This window comes from Syzygium oleosum, unplaced genomic scaffold, assembly GCF_021117445.2.
Source record: "Syzygium oleosum isolate NSW1041296 unplaced genomic scaffold, Sole_v2.1 Sole_v2.18, whole genome shotgun sequence".
In the NCBI taxonomy this organism is placed as follows: Eukaryota; Viridiplantae; Streptophyta; class Magnoliopsida; order Myrtales; family Myrtaceae; genus Syzygium; species Syzygium oleosum.
In genome coordinates, this window is record NW_026607502.1 from 2,681,405 (window position 1) to 2,703,771 (window position 22,367).

Here is a 22,367-nt window from a genome sequence, read left to right on the forward strand (position 1 = left end):
AGCCCATCTTCTTCTTTTTTTTCTTTTCAAGTCTTAATTAAATATAGGCAAAACCGAAGTTATTCGAATCTCGATGAATCGCGAACAAAAAAAAAAACCGTGTAGAATCTACGCCGTCGATATTTACATATCGCGTAAGGTTTCGACGTTTCGGATCTGAAGATAATTCGAACGCATGTCCCGTGCAGATTGTAAATTGGAAGTGGAAAAAAGATTATAAGTGTAATTACCAACGTATAATGTTTCGACCAAAAAAGATTATAAATGTAAAATTTATACGAGGGTATTTTTTTCTTCTTTTCTTTTTTTCTTTTTTTGGGTGGTTATTTGCCTATTTGGTGAGGAAGTTTTTCTGTTGATATGGATCCAAGCCAACCGAGAACTAGAGGGAGATGTTTGACTTCTCTTTCTCAGTTTCAACCACGACCGGTGGGAGAGGACCCCTCCAATCGCTATCACCGTCTTATGGACAAAAGGCTTTCGGCTTCTTTTTAGGTCTCCTGAAAAACATGGAGACTTTAACCCCACTTCTCTCCCCTTGCCCCTTCTTCTCTTGCATATTAATCAAGAGCAAAAATGCGTGCGTGTGTGTGTATGTATCACTCTAAATTAGCATGCTAATTGGAGTGGGGTTATTTCCTCATGTTTGGCCCAATAATTGTCATTGGATTAAGACCTTAAAACTAAGAACCGGTATGGCCCCGAAAAGGCCATTGCCCCCTGTAAGTGACATGCGGAACGAAAGCTGTGCGGATACGAGATACATGGCCGACAAAATGTCGTCTTAAGAGTAGGTCAAAGGCTTCGGGGTTCTGTTGTAATGGAATCTGAGAATAACGTCAGCATGAGCTTGTATTTTAGATGTTTGTTGTAAGTAGGAAATCTTGCGTATCGAAATGTGTCTATCTAAATGACATGATATTACGAAGATATTGGATCTAATAATCAAATTATATCGGTGCTTCGTCGATCTAATGAGAAATCGAACAATTCCTACATTTAAATGTGCGGATGATGAATATGTTTTTACTCGATATAAGTCTAAAGTTGAAGTATTTTTGTCAATGCACGATATTAGAAGAAAAGGGTGCTACGGCACTAATCGAAGAGGCAAAAGTCACTTGAACCAAATTCAAAGTTCATTGATTGATTGTTACTTGTTTGTTATCAACACATGAGGTCAAGAGAGATGGCGTGATTTGCTCGATTATTACTTAGTGTTTTCTTGACTTTGATGATATGTTTAAGTAAAAGGTAAGCCAAAGGAGGGTAAGAACAAATCCGATGGTCCAAATTTGGACGATTGTTAATTGAAATTTATCTATTATAATCATGCCAAAGTAGAAACCCTCTTGCGCTTCTAAGAACAAGATCCACAAACATATATCATATAAAATTAATAATTATTTTCGACACAAGTATTTAAGGGTTTACCGAGAAAAGTGTCAAAAAAGTTATAAACATTTTTGCATTTGTGCCAATTTAGTTCTAAACCTTTTTTTGGTACCAATTCAGTCCCAAACCGTTTTGCATTTATGCCAATTTAGTCCTAAACATTTTTTTTTGCGCCAATTCAGTCCTAAACCTTTTGCATTTGTGTCAATTCAATCCTAAACCTTTTTTTTGTGCGAATTCAGTCATAAACCTTTTACATTTGTGCCAATTCAGTCCTAAACCTTTTGCATTTGTGCCAATTCAGTCCTTCTAGCTAACAGCTATTCACGTGTCAAAGGACTGAATTGGCACAAATGCAAAAGGTTTATGATTGAATTGGCACAAATGCAAAAGGTTTAGAACTGAATTGGCACTAATACAAAAGGTTTAGGACTGAATTGGGAAAATTACCAAAAAAGTCCTCAACCTTTTGCAGTTGTGCCAATTCAGTCCTAAATCTTTTGCAAACCAGCCAATTCAGTCATTTTGGCCGACCGGCGCTGACGTGGTCGCCGGTCGGCTGACGGGTCGCCGGCCGGCATCCACGTGGCAATATTTTAATATTTTTTTTATTATTTTCGAATTTTTTTTCCTTTTTTTCTTTCTTTCTTCGGCCCCCTGGGCCAGGGCGGAGGCTCACTAGCAAGGGCTCACGCGGCGATGGCGAGCTGGCTCGGGCGCTCGCCGGGCGGCCACCTCCCACGAGGCGGAGCTTCGCCATGGCGTGGCGAGTGTAGCCCGGCAAGGGGCTCGCCGCCACTAGGCGAGCTCCGCCTGCCTCGCCCGGCGAGGCGAAGCTCGTCTTGCGAGCTCCGCCCCGCCGAGGCAGAGGCGGGAGCTCGCCATGGCTCGCCCTGCCATGGCGAGCTCCACCTCACCAGAGCTAGGCAAGCTCGCCCTGCGACGGCGAGGGCCCAGCTCGCCGGAGCTGGGCCCTCGCCGGCGAGCCTCCCCCCGGGCCGGACAAGCCAGGGGGGAGAAGGAAAAGAAAAAAAAGAAAAAAAGAAAAAAAGTCGAAAATAATAAAAAAAATTAAAATATTGCCACGCTGAGCGGCCGGCGGCCACGTCACGGCCGCCAAAAGGACGAATTGGCTAGGTTTGTGCTAAAAGGTTTAGGATTGAATTGGCCAAAAAAAAAGGTTTAGGACTGAATTGGCACCAATGCAAATGATTTAGGACTGAATTGGCACTAATGTAAAAGATTTAGAACTGAATTAACACTAAAAAAAGGTTTATGACTTTTTGACACTTTTCCCAGGGTTTACCCATTTACCCCAATTTTTGTTTTCTTTTTCCTGAAAAATACAAACTTTTATGATACCAAGTGGTTGTTTGAATATTAATATATCCCACCCACTTTGATTTGTATTGGATTTGAGGCCATGATAATAACTAGATTCCTATCCAATTATAGATAAAATTATCAGGTTGTGTCAGTCAAAAGAGTTGACTGGTGAGTTGGATGCAAGTTTGGTGACGGGGTTTGACTTAATCCTGTGTGATCTGGGTACCTTAGTTTAGCGTTCACTCCACCCAATGTCCTCAAGTTGCTGCCAAAAAAGAAGTGGTTTTCATCAAAGTTGATGAACTCCATATTTAACTGAAGTTGTCTTTTCCAATGCTACCTAATCCATATCTTAAGATTTCAAACCTATGAAGAAAGAAACTTCTATGTGGCAAGCCAGGTGAGGCAGTTGGTGAGCCTAGGAAAAAATGTCATAATTACATCATCAAAGCTTGTGATTATAGGTCTCTTTTAGGTGCCAATAGAGATTATTAGATTTCTTTTATGTAATTAGTGTCTTGATATTACAACTAGTAATATGATGACTGCCACGCGCGCACCTATGAAATTAGAGTGGGAGTAATTAGATCTATTGCATGCGCTACGCGCACGGCATGCAAGAGATGGATGGAGGCTGTTTTGTAGTGGGAGGATGGATATATGGATTTGAAATGTAAGATATGTGCTTCGTGAAAGTAGGAGATTTATCGACTTATTACATAATTGATCAAAGACATCAAGTTTGGATTAGACTGACATCTAATTTGCTCTTTAATTTTTTCTATTGGAAAGAAGTGTATTTTAGTTATTTGAAGAGAGAGTGGACACCAATTTCGAAAGTTTGCTTGCTTTATAGGATAGGCAGATTGTATGATCCTATCGTATCAAGTATATGTAACATCCCATTTAGCGTGTGCTCAAATTAGGGCTTCCTCCAATCACACCTCTTATTGGGGAGTTATTAGACTTATATAAATATGGACACGTAAATTAGCATATGAATTTTTTGAAGTTTGGATAATATTTTAAGCTTACCATGTGAACTTCCAAATTAGGGTCAATTTGCAAGATCTGCATCTAAGTTTGTAGATACGAGTGTTTACTAGTAATAATGATAGTTTAGTGAACCGCATATGCATGGCAGACCCAACACATTATTAATCAAAACATGCAGTCATTATATCTCTGGTAATCTACTTTAATTATGATTAGTTAAGAAAAAGCTTACCTTTTCTTTTTATTTAAACCAGGTATTAGGAAAATCTTGGTTGCTGTTTAATAACTAATAGAACTAGTGCTGACAAAATATTTAATAACTAGTGACTACTGACTACATGATGGGATCCCTGAAGTTTCCTTTTCGAGGAGAATTCAATTGGACCATGCATTAATTTGTTTGAGCAGATCGAGAGACTACATTAACTGCTGGTGTAATTCTTTTCTATCTTGGAATTCATACCAAGTAAATTCTCTTATCAAATCCTACGGCATTGTGGTAATTAAAGGTGCACAATCAATCACTTTTAATGCTCTAAGCATTCTTTCAATACGTACAATCGAATGGTAAATTCTTGCTCGATACATGGGGAAGATCAATAGAATCGAATGCAATTCGTATATTTCGTATTGCACAAAAAAAATCAAAGACATCCAACAAGGGTATTCTCTGCAATAACTCGAAATCTCATTAAAAAATTACATTCTATGCATATTGTTTCGTCCACGAGCTCGGCAGTAGCTATAAACTTAGTAAAAATGTCGTTATCAAATGTAGAAGTGTTTCGGTATGTCGAGCTATTGAGAAAAAAATCACAGCCTTCTGGTGGAAGAACCAACCAGCAACAAAAGGAGTGCACTGGAGGAAGGTCGAAGTTCTCAAACAGAGAAAAGACAGGGGAGGCCTTGGGTTTAGGGATTTAATATCTTTTAACAAGGCCATGCTGGGTAAACAAGCTTGGCAATTAGCACAAAATCATACAACTCTGTGCAGGCAAGTTTTAAAGGGTATCTACTACCCAACCAAGAGCTTTTGGAAGGCAGAGAAGGGATCCAGACCATCTTGGGAATGACAGAGCATACTCATGGGGCGCACATCAATTGAAGACTCAGTCATGTGGTCAGTAGGGAATGGGCACAATATTAACATCAGGGAGGATAAGTGGCTCAAAAGGGGAATTATAGGGGGACCGGCTAATGCGGGGGACCCAAAAAAGGTTGATGAATTGATAGACCAAGAGGAAAGCACATGGAAGGAACCGCTTTTGCGACGACTATTCGATGAACAGGTAGTACGAGAGATCCTCACAGTACATATCAGACCACAAATGAATGAAGACAAACTGATCTGGACGGGCACGAAGGAAGGCGACTACACTGTTAAGAGCGGTTACAACACCCTTCGAAAAAAGGTAAACACAGAAACTCAACCTGCCTCCTCCTCTCATCAAACTCCTACTAAACTCTGGAACAGGATATGGAGAATGAAAACTCCCCACAAAATCAGAAACTTTGTATGAAGCGTATGCCAAAACGCTCTACCAACGAAGGAAAATTTGTACAGAAGGAAACTAGTACCTGATTTGAATTGCCCATTCTGTCGAGTTCATGCAGAAACCACAGAACATCTATTCCTACTATGCAAGTGGACGAGGGAAGTCTGGGATGTTCCTGCACTCAACATCCAGATCTCAAAATACCAAACTTCCCGCTTTGATGAATGGCTGATTAAATTCATACCCAGCAGCAACAACTCCCCTGAATTTGAGTTAGTCTCTGTTGTCCTCTGGGAAATCTGGAAAGCAAGGAATAGCCTCGTCTTTAGAAGGCTCCTCCCGGACCCACAGTTGCTGGTTGAAAGAGGACGACAATTGCTAAAAAATTTCAACAGATGGAACAACCTTGACAGACCAATTGAAGCTGTAAACCACTCTGAGGAGGATGTCTGGAGTCCCCCAGAGAGGGGCGAAACAAAGGTAAATATGGATGCAGCTCACCAACCTGGTTCCTTTGAAGGTTCAATAGCTTGTGTATGCCGCAACTCAGCTGGGATCTTGATCGACGGCTTTGCCAAGGACGTCCTCGCCTCCTCCGCCGAACAAGCCGAGAGCCTAGCCATGGTGGAAACCCTCAAATTTCTCTCTCCTCGTGCGGGTGAAAACATAATCCTGGAGTCAGACTGCCTAAATCTGGTCAACAGCTTGAAGTCTCCAGAAGGTATGCTGTGGGAACATCGTGCTCTCCTCAGGGAAGCACGTGAGCTGCTGTCTTCGTTTTCAAACATAAAATTGCAGTTTTGTAATAGGTCCAGGAATAGTGTCGCGGACTGGGTAGTTACGACACACAGTAAAAAAGCACTCACTGAACACTGGTTGACTCATCCTCCGCAGGCCCTTAGAGATCTACTTTGTTTTAAGACCCTGAAAGTGGGTTCTGTCTTTAATAGATATCAATGAACAGTTCTTTTTTCTGATAAAAAAAAAATGCAGAAGTGTCCTATGTAGGCGTGGTCCAATGTGACAAGACTCATACCCTTTGTGTAGTCTAATCAATCGTAATCATCACATTCATAAATATAGATTAGACATTAAGGACAAGCTCTCACAATTCACTTTCCTTCGACTTGAGGTGAATTTTTCTTTTCTTGGATGTGGTCCTTTTTGTGGGAGCTGTCGTGAAAATTTGTTGTCCATTAATTTGCCACCTAATTTCAAAGGGCCTACCGATGCCTCTCCAAATCCGAAGGCTACTCCCCTTTCGGGTCATTTTCGAGAACTTACTCCTTTGTATACAAGACCGAAAATTCACAAAATCCCGAAACGCATCGCCCATTTCGCATCTACTTCTAGGTCCCCACCAATCGATCGGATGTGCAGGATAGTGCAGTATATAATGAATGCACAATTAATCATAGTGTACCAAATAGATCATACGAATGCAATGAATGCACAATAAACCAAAGTGTACAAAATAGATCATATAAATGCAACTTTAACTTTGTCCATGCTAGACAGCGAGCTTTAGTCTGGAATTGCTCTTCTGCTCTGGAATTGTGAAAATTGTTCATTGCCTTGCATGTGCTTTCTGCAACTGCATAGCAAAACTCTGGCAAAAGAATAAATACATAAAACAATGAAATAATAAAAAACGACAAAAGAAAAAAAAAACACAGCTGTAATTCAATAGCTAAGTGGGCCCATAGGCCCATAGGAAGTGGCCCAGCAAGACATTAGCTTGTGGCCTCTGAGACGAGGTTTGGGTCCAGTTCGTTCGGAATCTCTGGATGCAGCAATAGCGACAACTGCATGATCTAAAACTTTAGTGTCCTTTTGGTCGCACATGTAGATCTGGCTAGTGAGCAGGATTTTATATATGATGTGACGCCTTTTATTGGTCGACCCGATAATCAGGTCGAGCAATCGAAGTTATTGGGCTCGACAATTCCAATATGAGGGCTCGTGATCATGGGTATCCGACGGTTCAGATCCCTCAGCTCATAACGGAATGAATCGAGAAAAGAAGTTTGTCTGATATTTAATTAGAACACCGTAATGATCTTTGATCTTTTCTCCATAGGCAGGCTTGTGAATAGACCTTGCTTGTTTGTGCTTTCTTCTTCTTCTTCTTCTTCTATCTTCTTCTTCGTTGTGCATGCATTGATGGACTAGGGTTGGTGTTCTTGTTCCTGGTCAATGCCTCTTATGTTTGATAATGCACTGAAGCCGCTAGCACCATGATTTTAGCCATTAGTTTTTTTAGCCAACAGCCAGTTCCAAATGCCCAAAAGCTGTGTGCAACTTTCTGTGCCATGACCGGTCCGAGTCTTACCACTATCGGCAAGACAAGCACCAGTAATCAAGCCAAATTCAAGGACCGAGGTTAGGAGTTTGAAAGAGCGTAAAACAAGAACAACATGAAATGATAAAACGAGGTTTTTTGTCTTTAATACAAAATCAAACGGGGATATGTACGTGTGCTGTTGCTCCACTAGTACATTTGGAGACGCATGTTTAAGTAATGATACATCATTGTAAAAGCTAAATAAACGTTGGAATCTAGTTCGTTTTCCATTATCGTGAACCCAGAATCACGAGTGTGTCTCTGGACGAGCGCCATTTTACATTACAGTTGTATTTCATTTTTGCCAATTACAAAGTGTCTGGGGAGTCACCACCGCCCTCAGCGGCTGCGTTGGCTTCGGGCTCCCCTCCCCCCACGAAGGGTAGGAGTTCGAATCCCAGCGCTGGCGTTAGGGATTCTTAAGCGTGACGTCGTGGTGGTGGGTCCTGCGCTAGCGTCACCCCGGGTTTACCTCCCCGGCTGTCGGCCGTGCAGGGAGTTTCCGGGTTACCAAAAAAAAAAAAAGTGTCTGGAGAGTCTTTGAGTAGCTGACTAATCATCTTTTTGTACAGCAACCTCCTAACGATCCCACGAATAATCCAGTAATTACTTGGAGTATGTGAATTTGTTTTTTGAGGGTGATACCGAGAAAACGCGCAAAATCGCTTTGAAAAATCAACTCAATAAAATGACCTTAAACGTGATCAATTGCTCAAATCAAGATGACAATAAACAACCACAAAACATTATATTCGGGAAAAATACCAAAAAAGTCATAAATTTAGTGTACTTGTGCAAATTGAATCCTAAACATTTTGCTAATTTGCCAATTTATTCCGATCAATTTTGGCCGGAAATTGCTGACGTAAACGTTGTCCGTCTTACGTGGCATGGTCGGCACTGACGTGAAAAATTGTAAAAAAAAATAAAAAATATATAATCCTTTTCTTTTCTTTTTCATTTTCCTTCTTCCTCCGGCAGTTATCAGGCCTCGGCAATGGTTTGCGACCGACCATAGGCGAGGCTTGAGCTCGCTAGGATCTGACGAGTTCAAGCCTCGCCAACCTCACCACATTTGCGAGCTCGAGCCTCGTCGGATCTAGCGAGGTCGAGCCTCGTCGGCCCTTGCCTATGGCTAATCATCGAGGCTTGGCGACCGGTGGAGGAAGAAGGAAAATTGCCCACGTCAGTGCCCGCTGTGCAACGTAGGACGGTTGGCATCCACGTCAACAATTTCCAGTCAAAATTGACAGAAATGACTAAATTGACAAAAAAGTTTAAGAGTAAATTGGCATAAGTAAAGTATGCTCAGGTCATTTTTTTCGGTAAATTTCCCCATTAATATCCCTAGACATTAAAGATCAATTTCTTTCTACATAGGGCTCAATATACATGGCTGGCTTCAAATTTTCAGTAAGTATGTTGATGTGCTTGCCTTTTTTTAAAGTGTTGATTTGAATTTATAGAGGCATAGCTATTGCATATAAGTAGGCCACAAAATCTCCATTGGAAAGGGAAATCAAATTTGAAAGTTGCATAAGCTTATAACTCCGATTATGACAGTAACGGTGTTTTCAATACTTGGGACGATAAAAGAAGCTACTTTGACCTCTATATTGGTCATCTTTTGAGGATTAGAGCTTGGTTTAGGTTTTTTTTTAAAGTATCCCTTATAGCTCATCTATATACGTGGTCTTCCTCCACTTACTAGCTTTAACGTAATATCGGCTTGGACTTTTTAAAGTAATATCGGCTTTGATGTGGTTAAACTCTCTTGTGGGTGTATCAATATATCATGTGAGGCAAAAGAATGTGACACGTCGAATATGTTTTCCTCTTTTTTGGGCCAGTACTCGACATGAATATCTTCACCATTAAAGTGGAATGACCAATCAACATGACAAGGGCAAGGTCACGCCTTATTTGTTGGAAAGGGCACTATCCAGCTTTTTATAGCTCTCTAGCAAATGCTATTGCCATATATTCAATTGCTCATATAATAGATTTTATGTCAAGTCAAATAATGGTGTCCTTGAAGAGCCCAGATCATCAAGAATCTCACCTGCCTCCAATGACCCATCAGCCTCATCATAGAGAGCCAACAAAACATCCATGGAGACCAAACAAACAGCAAGCACCACCACAGCCATGGAAGAGCTAAACAAGGATAAGAGAACACATGCTTCAAAGATCCTTCTCGTGCTTCTTGTGAAAATCTCACTTTTTAGTGAGGATTGATGTAATGGAAAATCCATGCTAAACTGAAGCGATGGCTCTTGTTTAGAGGGAGATTCAGCCCGAACAGTTAACATAGAGAAGAGAATGAGGTATGAGGCATTACGTCTGGAAATCTAGATTTAATTGAGAAATGGAAACTGAGGTAAATAATGAAAGAACCAACGCTACGAGTAGCAAAAAATATTTCCTAGTAGCAGCACGGGAATGGTCATCGATCCGATTAAAAAAAGAAAAGGCACAAAACTGATCGAAAAGAAGACAAGAAGAAAGTTCAAAGAAAAGATAAACATTGGGCCAGCCAAAATCAACTTCGCCCATTTGGAGATCGCCAAGAGAATCCACCCGGGCCCGAGGCCGCAGGGCTTGCGCTAGGGTGGAGCAAGGGCTGTCTGCCACCGGTCCTGCCTCCGTTCCGGGGGAGGAGCCGACGTGGGTTATTGCAAAGTGGTGGGTGTCGGCCATTTCTCGAATGCATCTGGCATGAAGGAGATGGACCCATGAAATTGAAAGACTGTAGAGACAAGTGCAATAAGGAACGCAAGTGCCTGGGGTTCTTCTATAAGCAGGGATCCTCCAAGCGCTTGCTTGCTGTTGAGTTGAGTACTTTCAGTGTGGTTTCATAATCATCTCATGTTGCCTACATTAAGATGTCAAAGTTGGATGGATTAATTGGTTTGTGAGGAAGGAAGCTATCAAATCACATGCCATGCCTATATTTGATTGTCTGAATTTCTAATCGGGATAGAACTATATATGATATAAAATTTAGGAATTTTGCTATTTCCTATCTAGTAGTTGGTAAATCGCAGTACTTAAACTGGATATTTTCATAAATATCTTGTCCATTATTTTGTAGGAACCGTGTATTTGTGTAGATAACTATATGCATTTAAGAGAAATGACAAAAAAATATCTCCACAATTTGACAACTTTAAAAATTTGCGAATTATTTGTTTAAAAAACGTTAACGGTAAATATTGAATATTAATCAATAGTTAGGAACCACATTTAACAAATTGATAGTTTGAGAACAACATTGCATATTTGATCAAAGTCTGGGGACCATTCGTGTCATTTTCTCGAGAAATAACTTTTGCGACCTTACACTTTTTGCAAGTGTAAACCTTGAGTCACCTCGAACTAGCTCAATTGATAAATTTTTCAGTCGTATCTTGCAACATCTAAGAAAGTGCACAAACGCTCACTAGCTAAATTGGGACATTTTTGTGGCTCTTCTCAGATATAATTTGGGAAAGTACACCTACATTATAGAAATTTGTCCTCGAATGAAATTTCTTCCTTGTTATAAAATAAACAGTTAGGGAATAATAATGCCAGGCCACAAAAACTATTTGCTAAATCGATTTACAAAATGTCATCATAAAACCAAGAGCGAAAGCCGGGATAATATTCGCAATATCACTTTGCAAAATAATTAATCTCTAGCATTACCCTTAATTAAACTCCCACATTTCGGTTCATGCTTATATAATTTCCAATGGATCCCTTCATTATTGTTGGGTTGGGCAAGCAATTTTGAATAAAATTGACTTACAAAGCCTTTGCTTCCTAAGTTTAGGGTTAGCCCATGGTCCATTTATGAACCGGATCAATATGAACAATAGGATCCAGATAGTGTCATGTTGGGCCCGCCGATCCTACGGCTCATATCATCTCTATGTTCTTATTCTTTTTCGACTTTATTAATAAGATCTAAGCCTTTTCATGACGCGCTTCACGCGTGCGTGATTGTTTTCCATTCCTTGTACATCGTCACGATAAATTAATAGTATGGTTTATAAATTCATTTGGATGGAGAAACGAAATATCGACATTTTTTTTTCTTTTTTACCGCTATATGGATTCTTTTCTAGAAAGTAAACATTGAGGGAGCTTTTTGTTATCAATGACTAAAAACAATTATTAACTTGAAAATTTAGAGAAAGAACGTGGGAGAAGGATGAAGTTGTTTGTTTGTTGCACTGTAAGGAAAATTAAAAAACCCCAGTAAATGCGATTTTTAGTGGAAGGTGGATATTTAACTTTTTTATTGTACTTTTATATCATTTCTCTGGGCCAATTTTACTTTTTTTTGTATAAGTTAAACTGCATTACACTATTAATGTAATATGTAGATGATGCCTCAATGGGAAATTTAAAGGCCAGACAAATCCCACTTTTGGCTTAAATACATATAAATTTAATATAGATTGATTTTTATTTTTATATTTTTGACTTCTTCATTATCTTTTCACGTATAAGATTTCACTTTTCATTAACAATCGACACCCCGTCTCGTTAAAAACCTACCGTGCCATCCTCTTTCTACCAACCATTAGCCCGCATCAGCATCTATTCATTTGCATGCTAGCCGGGAGCGAATATAACTAAGCGAACTCCGCATAGCCAAAAGAGTATGCCATGCCATGTGCCATCCCCATATCGAATCGCCAGCCCCATATCCATCTAGCAGTCAAACTAGAACCTATATGTACCTGAAAGAGTAATATAATTCGTATAAATATACACATGCACGCCAACCACTACGATGGCAATCATGTTGGTCTCCGATAATGGGAACAAAGTTTCAGGAAGAAACGCCAGTTTTGTTGATCAATTGCTGGGTCCCCTGGACTTGGATCGTTTAGCACTTACAAAAGACAATTTGAGAGGAATTCGTGGGGCCGTTCACGTGGACTGGCCACTTCACTCCTTCACCTAAGATGAAATTGGCAAATTGGAAGGATTCATAGTGTTGTATCTACAAGAAATTTGTGTCACAAAAATGAAAGGAACCATTAGTTTGTAAGGAATTTCTAGGGCGATGCTTCTAAAATCTTGATTGAATTTCAATCATTAAGGTAATCCAATTGAACATTTTACCCATGTGAACTTAATGCTCCTTGTAGATAGTCGGCAATTTGGGGCGAATTTGTTTAACTAGAAGAGTTTTTTTTTTGCTAAATAGATCTCCAGACTTTCACGTTTTTGGTTCCTTATAACTAGTCAAGTTAATTGAAAAATATTCATAGTCAGAAGAAAACACACTCAGTCAAAATTAAAATTCAAAAAACGCTTTCAGTCACACATTTCAACACATCATCAAATAAATGAAAATTAACAATTTTGCTTGAAAATGATTTTCATATAAAGCAAATTTCTTTATCATGAAGTTTCTTGTGAAACAAAACATACCCTTAATCTCATTGGGCTAGGAAGTTGAGCAGATAAATTGGTACTTTCACCACTACATCTTCATTTTAGAACTATTTTTCAACGCAAATTCGACACTGACACGGTGTGTCATTATGGGTTTGATTATACTTGAAAATGTACCGCATCTGAATCAACATTCTCAATCGTATGGATTGAAAAATTGACACAATGAGCCAAATCGAAAATATGTCATTCATTTTTTAAGCTAGACTGGAAGTATCGATGTAAGTTTTGGGAGATAGAATGCATCACCGTAATTAATGCAAAGTCCAAAGATTTCAATAGCGAATTTCTCCCTATTTTCGTACTATTTCTCATGCCCCCTCAGATACTATGCCCAAAAGATTGATCCTTTCTTTCTCTTTTTGTGACAAAATCAAAAGTTGGATATCGGAGCATCAGACGCCTTTACTTTTCCATTGAATGACTAAACACTGCCAAAATTGCTTTCTTTTGTGATTGGAGTTCACATGAATTATTCCACAAATACTACTTGACAAATATTCTACCACATGCGGGTCATGCAAGTTAGCTAGTAGCTTAGGTTCTTGGTAGAGTTTCCCCACTCTCGTTTATGCTTTACTTATTGTCTTAGTTTTAGCAGAGGTGTACATGATATAAATGGGGCTTAAGTGCTTAAAATTCTCTAAGATCGTTTTAATTAAAGTACCATATTGTTTGTAGAAAGATTTTTACCGATTCTACCCATAAAAGAAATATGTACTTGCCAACTTCTCTAATAATTGTATTGTACATGATTTAAATAAATATTGTAAGTGGCATCATTTTGAAGTGACAACACTAATAATTGTATGCGATAATCATATTTGAAGTCCTAAAACTTATCATAAAAATGCAATTGAGTCCTAAAACTTTCAAAAAATACAATCAAGTCATAAAACTTATCACGAAAGTGTAATCAAGTCATAATCTAAAACTTATCATGAAAGTGCAATCGAGTCCTAAAATTTTTAAAAAGTGCAATCAATGAAAAGACTTGATTGGACTAGTTTGAAAAGTTTTAGGACCTGATTGTACTTTTTAAAAGTTTTAAGTCTTGATTGCACTTTTTGACAAATTTTAGGACTTAATTGCACTTTTTAAAAGTTTTAGGACTCAATTGTACTTTTTGAAAGTTTTAAAATTTAATTACACTTTCATAACAAGTTTTAGAACTTTCAATGCTGTTATTCCTAATTAGATTGTACCCAAAAAGATGATACAAGGAGCAATTCAAAGTGGTCAGCTGAAATTTGCGAGAAAGAGGAAAGAAAAGATGGTTAGTATTAAAGTTAAAAAGAAGATACGTGGGTCATTCCATATGCGTACTCGATAACCGAGATAAAAAATGGACAATCCCTATATAGCATAGAAAAGTACTAGTCCCAAATAAAGGTTGGCATTCTCCACAATCATGGAGGCACGAGGGTCTTAGGCTCTTAGCTATGAAGAATAATGTGAATTTTCCATCTTAGATCCATTAAGATACCTACCGATCCACTTGTAGGTAAATGGTTTTTCCGCCAAATTCAAGGAGCAAATCAAATCCTTGAAGCGTGAGTTAGGTTGGATGAAAGACCCAAAAGCGGCAGATGTAAAGGTTGCGTGATGAGAAGAGTGCCAAACCAAAATTCAGGTAATTGTCTAAGAGGTTCTAAATTTGTTGTATGATTGTCAATTCAGTCATACATTTTTCAATTTGGCTAATTTAATCCTAAACTTTTGAACGATTTGCTAATATAGTCATTTTGGCCAATTTTGGCTAGAAATTGATTATGTGGACGCCGGCAGTCCTACGCAACACAGTTGACACCGATGTAGATTTTTACCAGCTTTTTAAAAATTTTCGAATTTTTTATCAATATTTTTTTTTCACTATTCATATGCTCGGAAGGGGCGATAGGGTTTGTTGGGGCCTTTGCAATCGGCAACCCTCGCTGGATTTATGTGAGGGCTATGACGTCCTCGTACAGATCTAGCAAGGTGCGAAGGTCGTCATGACCCTTACCTGTGGCCGGCCACCAGTAAGCCAATGACCATGTGTACCCCCCATTTTTAGGAAAAAATTAAAAAAGAAAACAAAAAAAATTCAGGAAACATATATATGTATAAATTGTCCAAGTCAAGAATTTCCGGCCAAAATTGGCTAGAATAACTAAATAAGTAAATTGTCAAAAGGTTTCGTAGCCGTCGCTGCTCTCTTTCTTTGCCATGAGGGAAACTAGGTCCTTTGCATGCGAACATCCTTACCTTGCTCTTTGTCCTCCACTCACTCCTCCTCTCCTTAGCTCACCAACCTCTTCGCCACCTTCGCCCCCTCCTCCTACATATCTCACTTTTCCTCCATGCTCTCTTGCTTCTGCCGTAATCCCTCCAAATCTGCCTCCCTCTCACTCCTTCTCGTGCTCTCTATATGCAAGATTGAGCTGTTAATTTTGGAGTAAACCGAATTAGGGTTTCGAATTTGGGAAATTGGTTGAATAGTTGATTTAGGGTTTTGAATTTGGGGGCAAAACATGTAGATGATGTCGTTTAGGGGTATATATACTGATTGGGCAGGCCGGCGAGCCACGCCGATTGGAGAAATTAATAAAATATGGCAATGTTAGATTCCTGGAAACCCAAATCAGAGTTGGCGCTTAAGTGATTCGAAAAAACTTTTTTGCATTAAAGTGAGCAACGTATGAAACTTTCGGCACTTTTAGTATCCTTATACCATTTTTTTTTTAAATTTGCTACTATTGGTCTCATTACATCATTTCCCATTGGATGCTAATATGTGATTATGTTAATATTATTAAGAGCACTCGTTGTCTGTTTAGTCACAATAAAGAGCCAAGACTGAGTTGTACCATCGGAACAGATTTTTTGTTCTGAGTACGTACTTAGCAAGTATTATATATCGAGAATACTATTTGATAATCAGGGTTGGGCCGGATCGGGTAGCTCTTAAGGTCGGATCTAAATTGTTTGTCAAAACCCATCCACCATAATATTTTCATATGTAAATCTTCAAGTTGGGCTTGGCGAGGACCAAACCCGGGCGATACGGGCTTTCTCACTAAATGTCCTTACCCAAACCCACTCAAAAAGACTATGGGACCTCGTGCTTTGTGTCGAATTTGCATAAAAAGACAGTAATTAAACTCGTGGTCAAATTGAAAAGCTTTAGACTGAATTCGCATCCGTACATTATGTTTAGGACTGATTGAGTAAATTATCCCGATAGTTGCAACAAAAGCAAGAATGAACAGGAGACTAATTTTCATTTTTTGAAGACAACCCATAAAAAGAAAGTAACTAAACTGAAGAAAAATTATGCAAATATCAAAACCATGAAAGGTGATTTTGTCTATCTAATGAAAATGGAGTGGATTTAGTCATATGTGGGGTGACAATAGTCTCATGCTTCTTGAAATACTTGAAAATTATCTTGCAAATGGATATTCCAAAAGTAAACGATACATGAATTAATCGACAATAAATCGATCATGAATTATATACAAGCATGAGTTTTTCATAATTTTTTTAGTAACAGCTTAAATTTAATAATGCTATCTGATTTGCTTGATTATAATAGTAGAGAAGAGTCGGCTTCTTTTGTTCACCAAAAGTAATTTTTTTCTTGTTCCAATGAGTCACAAAGGTAAGTTTTGCAATGGCAAGGATTCGCAGGTGCGCCTCGAGGAGCCAAAGCATCATGCCCCTGTCGTCTGCTCATCTACTTTTCTAGAAAGACAGTCATGTCGCTTTTCAGAAACCAGAAAAGAGAATGACAGAATTAGATCTATTGACTTTGCATTTATGCGTTCAAGTTTCTACTCATTAACGAATGATGTTTCGCGAAATCTCTTCGTTTTCATTGTGTCGGCAGTGAGAAAGGAATCAAAATACCATATTCATCTCGTACAATACTTTATTTACTATCTATAAACTTGATTTATTGAAAGTGATGTGCCAACTTGCCAATGTGCCATTAACCCAGTTGGACCATATTCAACATCCACTAGCAAACCGAGAGAGTACTAAGGGTCTGTTCGTTTCATGAAAATTGTGACGTTTTTCAAAAATGTTTTCAAATAAGCCATTTTCCAAAAAAATGATACAATATTTTCAGTGTTCAACTGAAAGTTAAAAAAGACCTGGAAAATATTTTCAACCGTTTGGTATGGAATATCTAATTTGATTTTCCTCCATGCACTACTTTAAATAAATTTATTATTCTTTTTTATTTTATTAAAATCTATTTTTAAATTTTCTTTTTCTTTTCTTTTTTTTCTTTTTTTCCCTTCTTCTCCAACCAATCGCCGACCCCGACGACGGCTGGCAATTAGCCACAGGCAAGCTCGAACTCGCTCGCTGTCGCCTCGCGAGTAGCAGCGATTTGGTGAGCTCGCTTGTGGTTGGCCGAAGAAGAAGATAAAAGAAAAAAGAAAAAAGAAAAAAGAAAAAAGAAAAAATGATTAAAAATTAGAATTCAAAAAAAGAAATAAATATAAATATAAATATAAATATAATTAAAATTAATGGTGAAAGAAAAAGTAGAAAAATGATTTCCTCTTTTTTCAATGTGGTTTTTCCATTGACGAAAAATGATTCCTTGACTTATTTATTTTCCGGGAACCGAACGTCGGAAAATATGAAAAATATTTTTCTTAAAGTTATTTTCTGTTAAACGAACGGAACCTTGGTAAAAATCAATTTTAATAAGTCTAGCATTTATCTCGTGTTCAAGATGTGCGGAGCAAGAAGTTGAACTTAAGGACTTCGTGTGCGTTGACTTAACTTCCATGATAACACTTCCATCCACCAATGTGATCAAGAGACGACACAAATTCAACGAGAAGACAGAGTGAATCCGTACGGGAACGAAGACGAACATCTGGTTCGACACTTGAAAGTTACCGATCCCTAAATTGGCACGAGAGTCCGCCCATCGATTATATTTCCACTTAATAATTCTAGAAGTTAATAAGAAGAATATTAATCTAAATTTCTCATAAACTCGAGTGTTGAAGCCACGAGATATAATAATTCCAAAGAGCAACAACGATATTCGGAGATTGATATTTACCATCGATTTTGTCAACCTGCTCCTCAAAGGCAGCACATCTCGCTACCGAGTGGACTCAATCGACGTCACGAAAAAATTTTATTACTATGCATGTTAACATTTATATGTTCGACTCTACTATGTTATAAAATTCATCTTCAATGACGGTAACTACAAATTTCACCTCATCAAAATTTCAAAAGCCTAACACCACAAAGAAAGCCCAATGTTCAAAATAATGGCAATTTTCAGATTTTCTTGTTGTGTACTTGTCGGGAGTGTCCCCATTGCTTGAGTTGTCGCAACACTTTCGGCGGCAGGGTCCGAGGAGGCCACATGCAACAATTCTTCACTTACAATTTTGCTAGATAATTGTAATATACAAGTATTGTATAAAGACATTTCGAGGCACTTTCATCAGTAAAAATTTTTAGACTACCTTCCTGCCTGCTTTCTTAGTCCGTATCATAGTCATGACTCTTTACTTATATAGCGAAATCACTTTTGCAACACATGGTCAATTTAGAGGTGGCCACGGTTCGGAACCGACCGGTTCCGGTTCGTGGCCAAGTGTGAACCGGAACCGGCCGGTTCCGGGCCGGTTCCTATTTTTTTCTGTTTTTTTTCTTTTCCTTTTCCTTTTCTTTTTTTTTTCTTCCTCCGCGGCCGGCCATAGCCGGGGCCGGCGCGGAGGTCGCCGGCCTCTAGGCTAGGCGGCCCTCGCCGACGCCGGGCGAGGCCGGCCTCGCCCGGGCTAGGCGAGGCCGGCCTCGCCCGACGCCGGCGAGGTCGAGCCTCGCCGGTTGCAAGCGAGGTCGAGCCTTGCCGGCGTCGGGCGAGGCCGACTCGCCCGCCCGGCGAGGCCGCCCTCGCCCGACGCCGGCGAGGTCGAGCCTCGCTGCGGCTGCGAGCGAGGCCGAGCCTCGCCTCGCCGGCGTCGGGCGAGGCCGGCCTCGCCCGGCCCAGCGAGGGCCGCCCTCGCCCGACGCCGGCGAGGCCCCTCGCCCGGACGCCGGCGACCTCCGCTGCCGGCCCGGCCATGGCCGGCCGCGGAGGAAAAAAAAAAATTAAAATATAAATTATAATTTTAAAAAACAGAAACAAGGAAAAAAGACAAAAGAGAAAAAGGAAAAACAGAAAAGGAAAAGGAAAAGAAAAAGAAGAAAAACAGAAATGAAAATAAAAAAAATTAAAAAAATACTATTCTTGTGATAGAACATTCTTCAATATAAATTGTGATTAAAATGTAAATTGTACTCAAATTTAGGGACAAAAAGACAAGAGAGAAAGAGAGGGCTTCAACTTAATAAATTATCATTAAGCACATTACAATTCGTTACAACGATCTTAAAAAAAAAGGAGTACAATATATATATCCTAAAATTATCCCAAAACCTAAGCATTCCGTGCGCAGGGGGCCAGAGGTCACATATCGTCGGATTATATTTCGGTTTCCCTAAGCTCACGTGGGCGTACCCGGTATGAGAAACAAGAGTTCCCGAAATATTTGCCAACTCCAATAGTTCTTTTACCCTCAATTGTCACTACCCGTTCCAGCACCGATAGTGGTAGCGGTAGTATCTCCGTCGTTAAAGAATTCGGATTCATTATTCCGATCTATCTCTTGTTGCCGGTATTGAGCCTCGTCCAATCAGCAACACAAGCTTGCATCTCCACTGATTCTGGATCTAATCTTGAACGATGTTCGTTCAAAATATTACCTCCGGCACTGAATGCTTGTTCGACCGCAACTGTGGAACAAGGGGTTGAAAAAATCTGTTTTGCAATAAGAGAAAGGATTGGGTATTGGCTTGCGTGCCTCTTCCACCAATCCAAAATAAAAAAAATCTGTACCACCTTCGGCTTCAGTAAACTCAAATAAAATGGTTAGATAACTCTCTAATTCAGAAATATTTCCTATTACTCCCTTTTGTTTTTTTTGTCTATGTAATAAAAGTTGGTACCCTCTACTAATTTTACCTGTACTATCATTTTGTATCTCTGTAGATTGAGAAGATCTAATATCACCTAAATTATATTTAGTATAAAATTCATTATGTAATTCTATTACTACGTTTTTAACCTCACGTACTATGGTTGTAACATTTGTCACATCATAATGTAAACATTGATAATACGTACGCAAAAAATCATTTAAGCCATCTAATTTGCAACGCGGATCAAAAACACAAGCAACTAAATAAATCATGGGAATTTCACTATAATAATGAAGCCATTTCATTTTCATTGCAACTATAGTATGTTATAATTCAACATCATTTTCATATTCATCAAAAGTTCCGACAATATTAGTACACTCTACTAAAAATAAATGTGTAGTAGGATAATAAACACCAGACAAAGTATAAGTTGCATCATTAAAAACCTTTAAAAGATCTAAATTTTTTTGGCAAATATGCCACTCTTGTGGGTATAAATTAATCTCAGGTATATTATTAGAAATGAATGCACATAATAAATCTTTATATGCTAAAGATTCACTAAGCAAGTGGAAAGTAGAATTCCAACGAGTTGGAACATCTCTTGGAAATCTTTTTGGCTTTTTGCCATTATCTCTACAAAATCTACCCCATTCTTTCATTTTTTTGGGATGTTTCCATAAAAATTGAATCGCCATTTTTATTGGTTGAAGAAAAATATCAAGAGTTTTCAAACCATCTTGTACACATAAATTTAAAACATGACAAGCACATCTAATGTGAAAAAATTTTCCGTCAAAAGCGGGTTTACAAATATTTTCTAACTCGGCAATCGAAGCGGTATTTGCTGCGGCATTATCAAAACCAATTGAAAAATTTTTGTTAAGCAAATAATATTCTTCTAAAACTTGCCTAATTATTCTATAAATATTATTTGCCGTATGATGATCATCGAAAACTCTAAATGCAATAATTCTTTTTTGAATAGTCCACTCGTCATCTATCCAATGACATGTTATGCCCATGTAAGAATGATTTTGCCAATGATCACTCCAAATATCACTACCTATATGCACGCATCCATTAAATTGCATAAAAAATTTTTGTAAATCATTTTTTCCATTTTTGTAAAGATCTTTAATTACTCGTTTAATTGAATTTCTAGGAACACGTTTTGCTTGTGGAGCACATGCTTTTTGTACAAATTCATTAAAACCAAATCTTTCTCCAAAATTAAATGCTAAATGCTCAACGGAAATAAATTTGCCTAATTCTTCCTTATAAGTTTTTTCATTAAAACGAAATAAAGGGGAAGTGTTAGGATTGACGTACCCGGAAATTTGTTGTTGCCCGATATCGATTCCCGTTTCAGTTGGATGTTTGCTCATAAGATGTCGTTTAAATGTTCCATATCCTTGTCCACCTGTATATTTATATATTTTTCCACAATATTTACAAATTATATCATACTTTTTTTGACCGATATCAAACCTTTCCATTTTCGTGAAGTGATTCCAAATGTCAGATGTAAATTCCCGTTCCGCTTCCTTTGTTGTAGATATTTCAGCAGGAGGATGAAAACTTTTTTGCGTCAGGACGAGCTCCACATCGTGAAAAATGTTGATTTCATCATCTTGAAAATCTGCATATTCACGAGGATCAAAAGAATGATGGGATTCCGTCGCGATATTCTTACCTTTGCCAGTTGGCACTCGACTTCCACTTGCCATTTTTCGAATGGATTGAGAGAATTGAGCGGATTAATTGGGAGAATTAATAAAGAATTGTGTGGATTGAGAAAATTGAGAGAATTTCAGAGAATTTGAGAGAATTTCGAGTATTGAGAAAATTTGAGACTTCAGAGAAGAGAATTGGAGAGAATTTGAGAGAATTGTGTGTGTATTGTGAGAATTTGAGAGAATTTATAGGAAAAAAATAGAAGAAAATTTAGAATTAAAAAAAATAAAACATAACCGTTGCAAAATTGCAACGGTTATGTGTTTTTTTTTTTATTAAAAAAATGCCCGTTGGGGCGTAGCCGTTGCCCCAACGGGCCGCAAGGCACAAGCCCGCAGCAGGGGCCTCGCTACGGATAAATTTTTTTTTTTTTTTTTTTTTGGGTTTGGCCGTTGGGCGTTGGCCCGTTGCATGGCAATGGGCTGCGGCCTCGCTGCAGGCTCTGCTATAGCCAGTAGCATGGCCTTGCATCGCAGTCTCTGCTGCACTGCAGCCTTTTTTTTTTTTTTTTTTCGTAACCGGTTCCGGGCCGGTTCAAATTTTTCTGGAACCGGAATCGGGACAGTATGCCACGGGCCGGTTCCGGTTCCGAACCGCGGGCCCGGGTTTGACCGGGCCGATTCCGG

General features: G+C 38.9%; 1 protein-coding gene and 1 long non-coding RNA gene across 3 annotated transcripts; one reads left to right on the plus strand and one right to left on the minus strand.

Moving 5' to 3' along the window:
- Window positions 1-4,967: 4,967 nt before the first annotated feature.
- LOC130140400 (uncharacterized) lies at window positions 4,968-6,152 on the minus strand. 2 transcript variants are annotated; one of them, XM_056319694.1, is made up of 3 exons: window positions 6,080-6,152; window positions 5,715-5,985; window positions 4,968-5,567 (listed from the first exon to the last, which is right to left on the minus strand). In XM_056319694.1, exons 1-3 carry the CDS (start codon window positions 6,096-6,098, stop codon window positions 5,324-5,326), a joined length of 534 nt encoding a protein of 177 aa, XP_056175669.1. In that variant the 5' UTR covers window positions 6,099-6,152; the 3' UTR covers window positions 4,968-5,323. The 2 variants fall into 2 exon arrangements, with proteins under 2 accessions (XP_056175669.1, XP_056175670.1); XM_056319695.1 differs by having other exon boundaries at window positions 5,404-5,567; window positions 5,719-5,985; window positions 6,080-6,113.
- Window positions 4,988-5,692, plus strand: LOC130140401 (uncharacterized). Its single transcript, XR_008818412.1, has 2 exons — window positions 4,988-5,129; window positions 5,332-5,692. It is a non-coding gene; the product is annotated as an uncharacterized LOC130140401 (long non-coding RNA).
- Window positions 6,153-22,367: the final 16,215 nt, after the last annotated feature.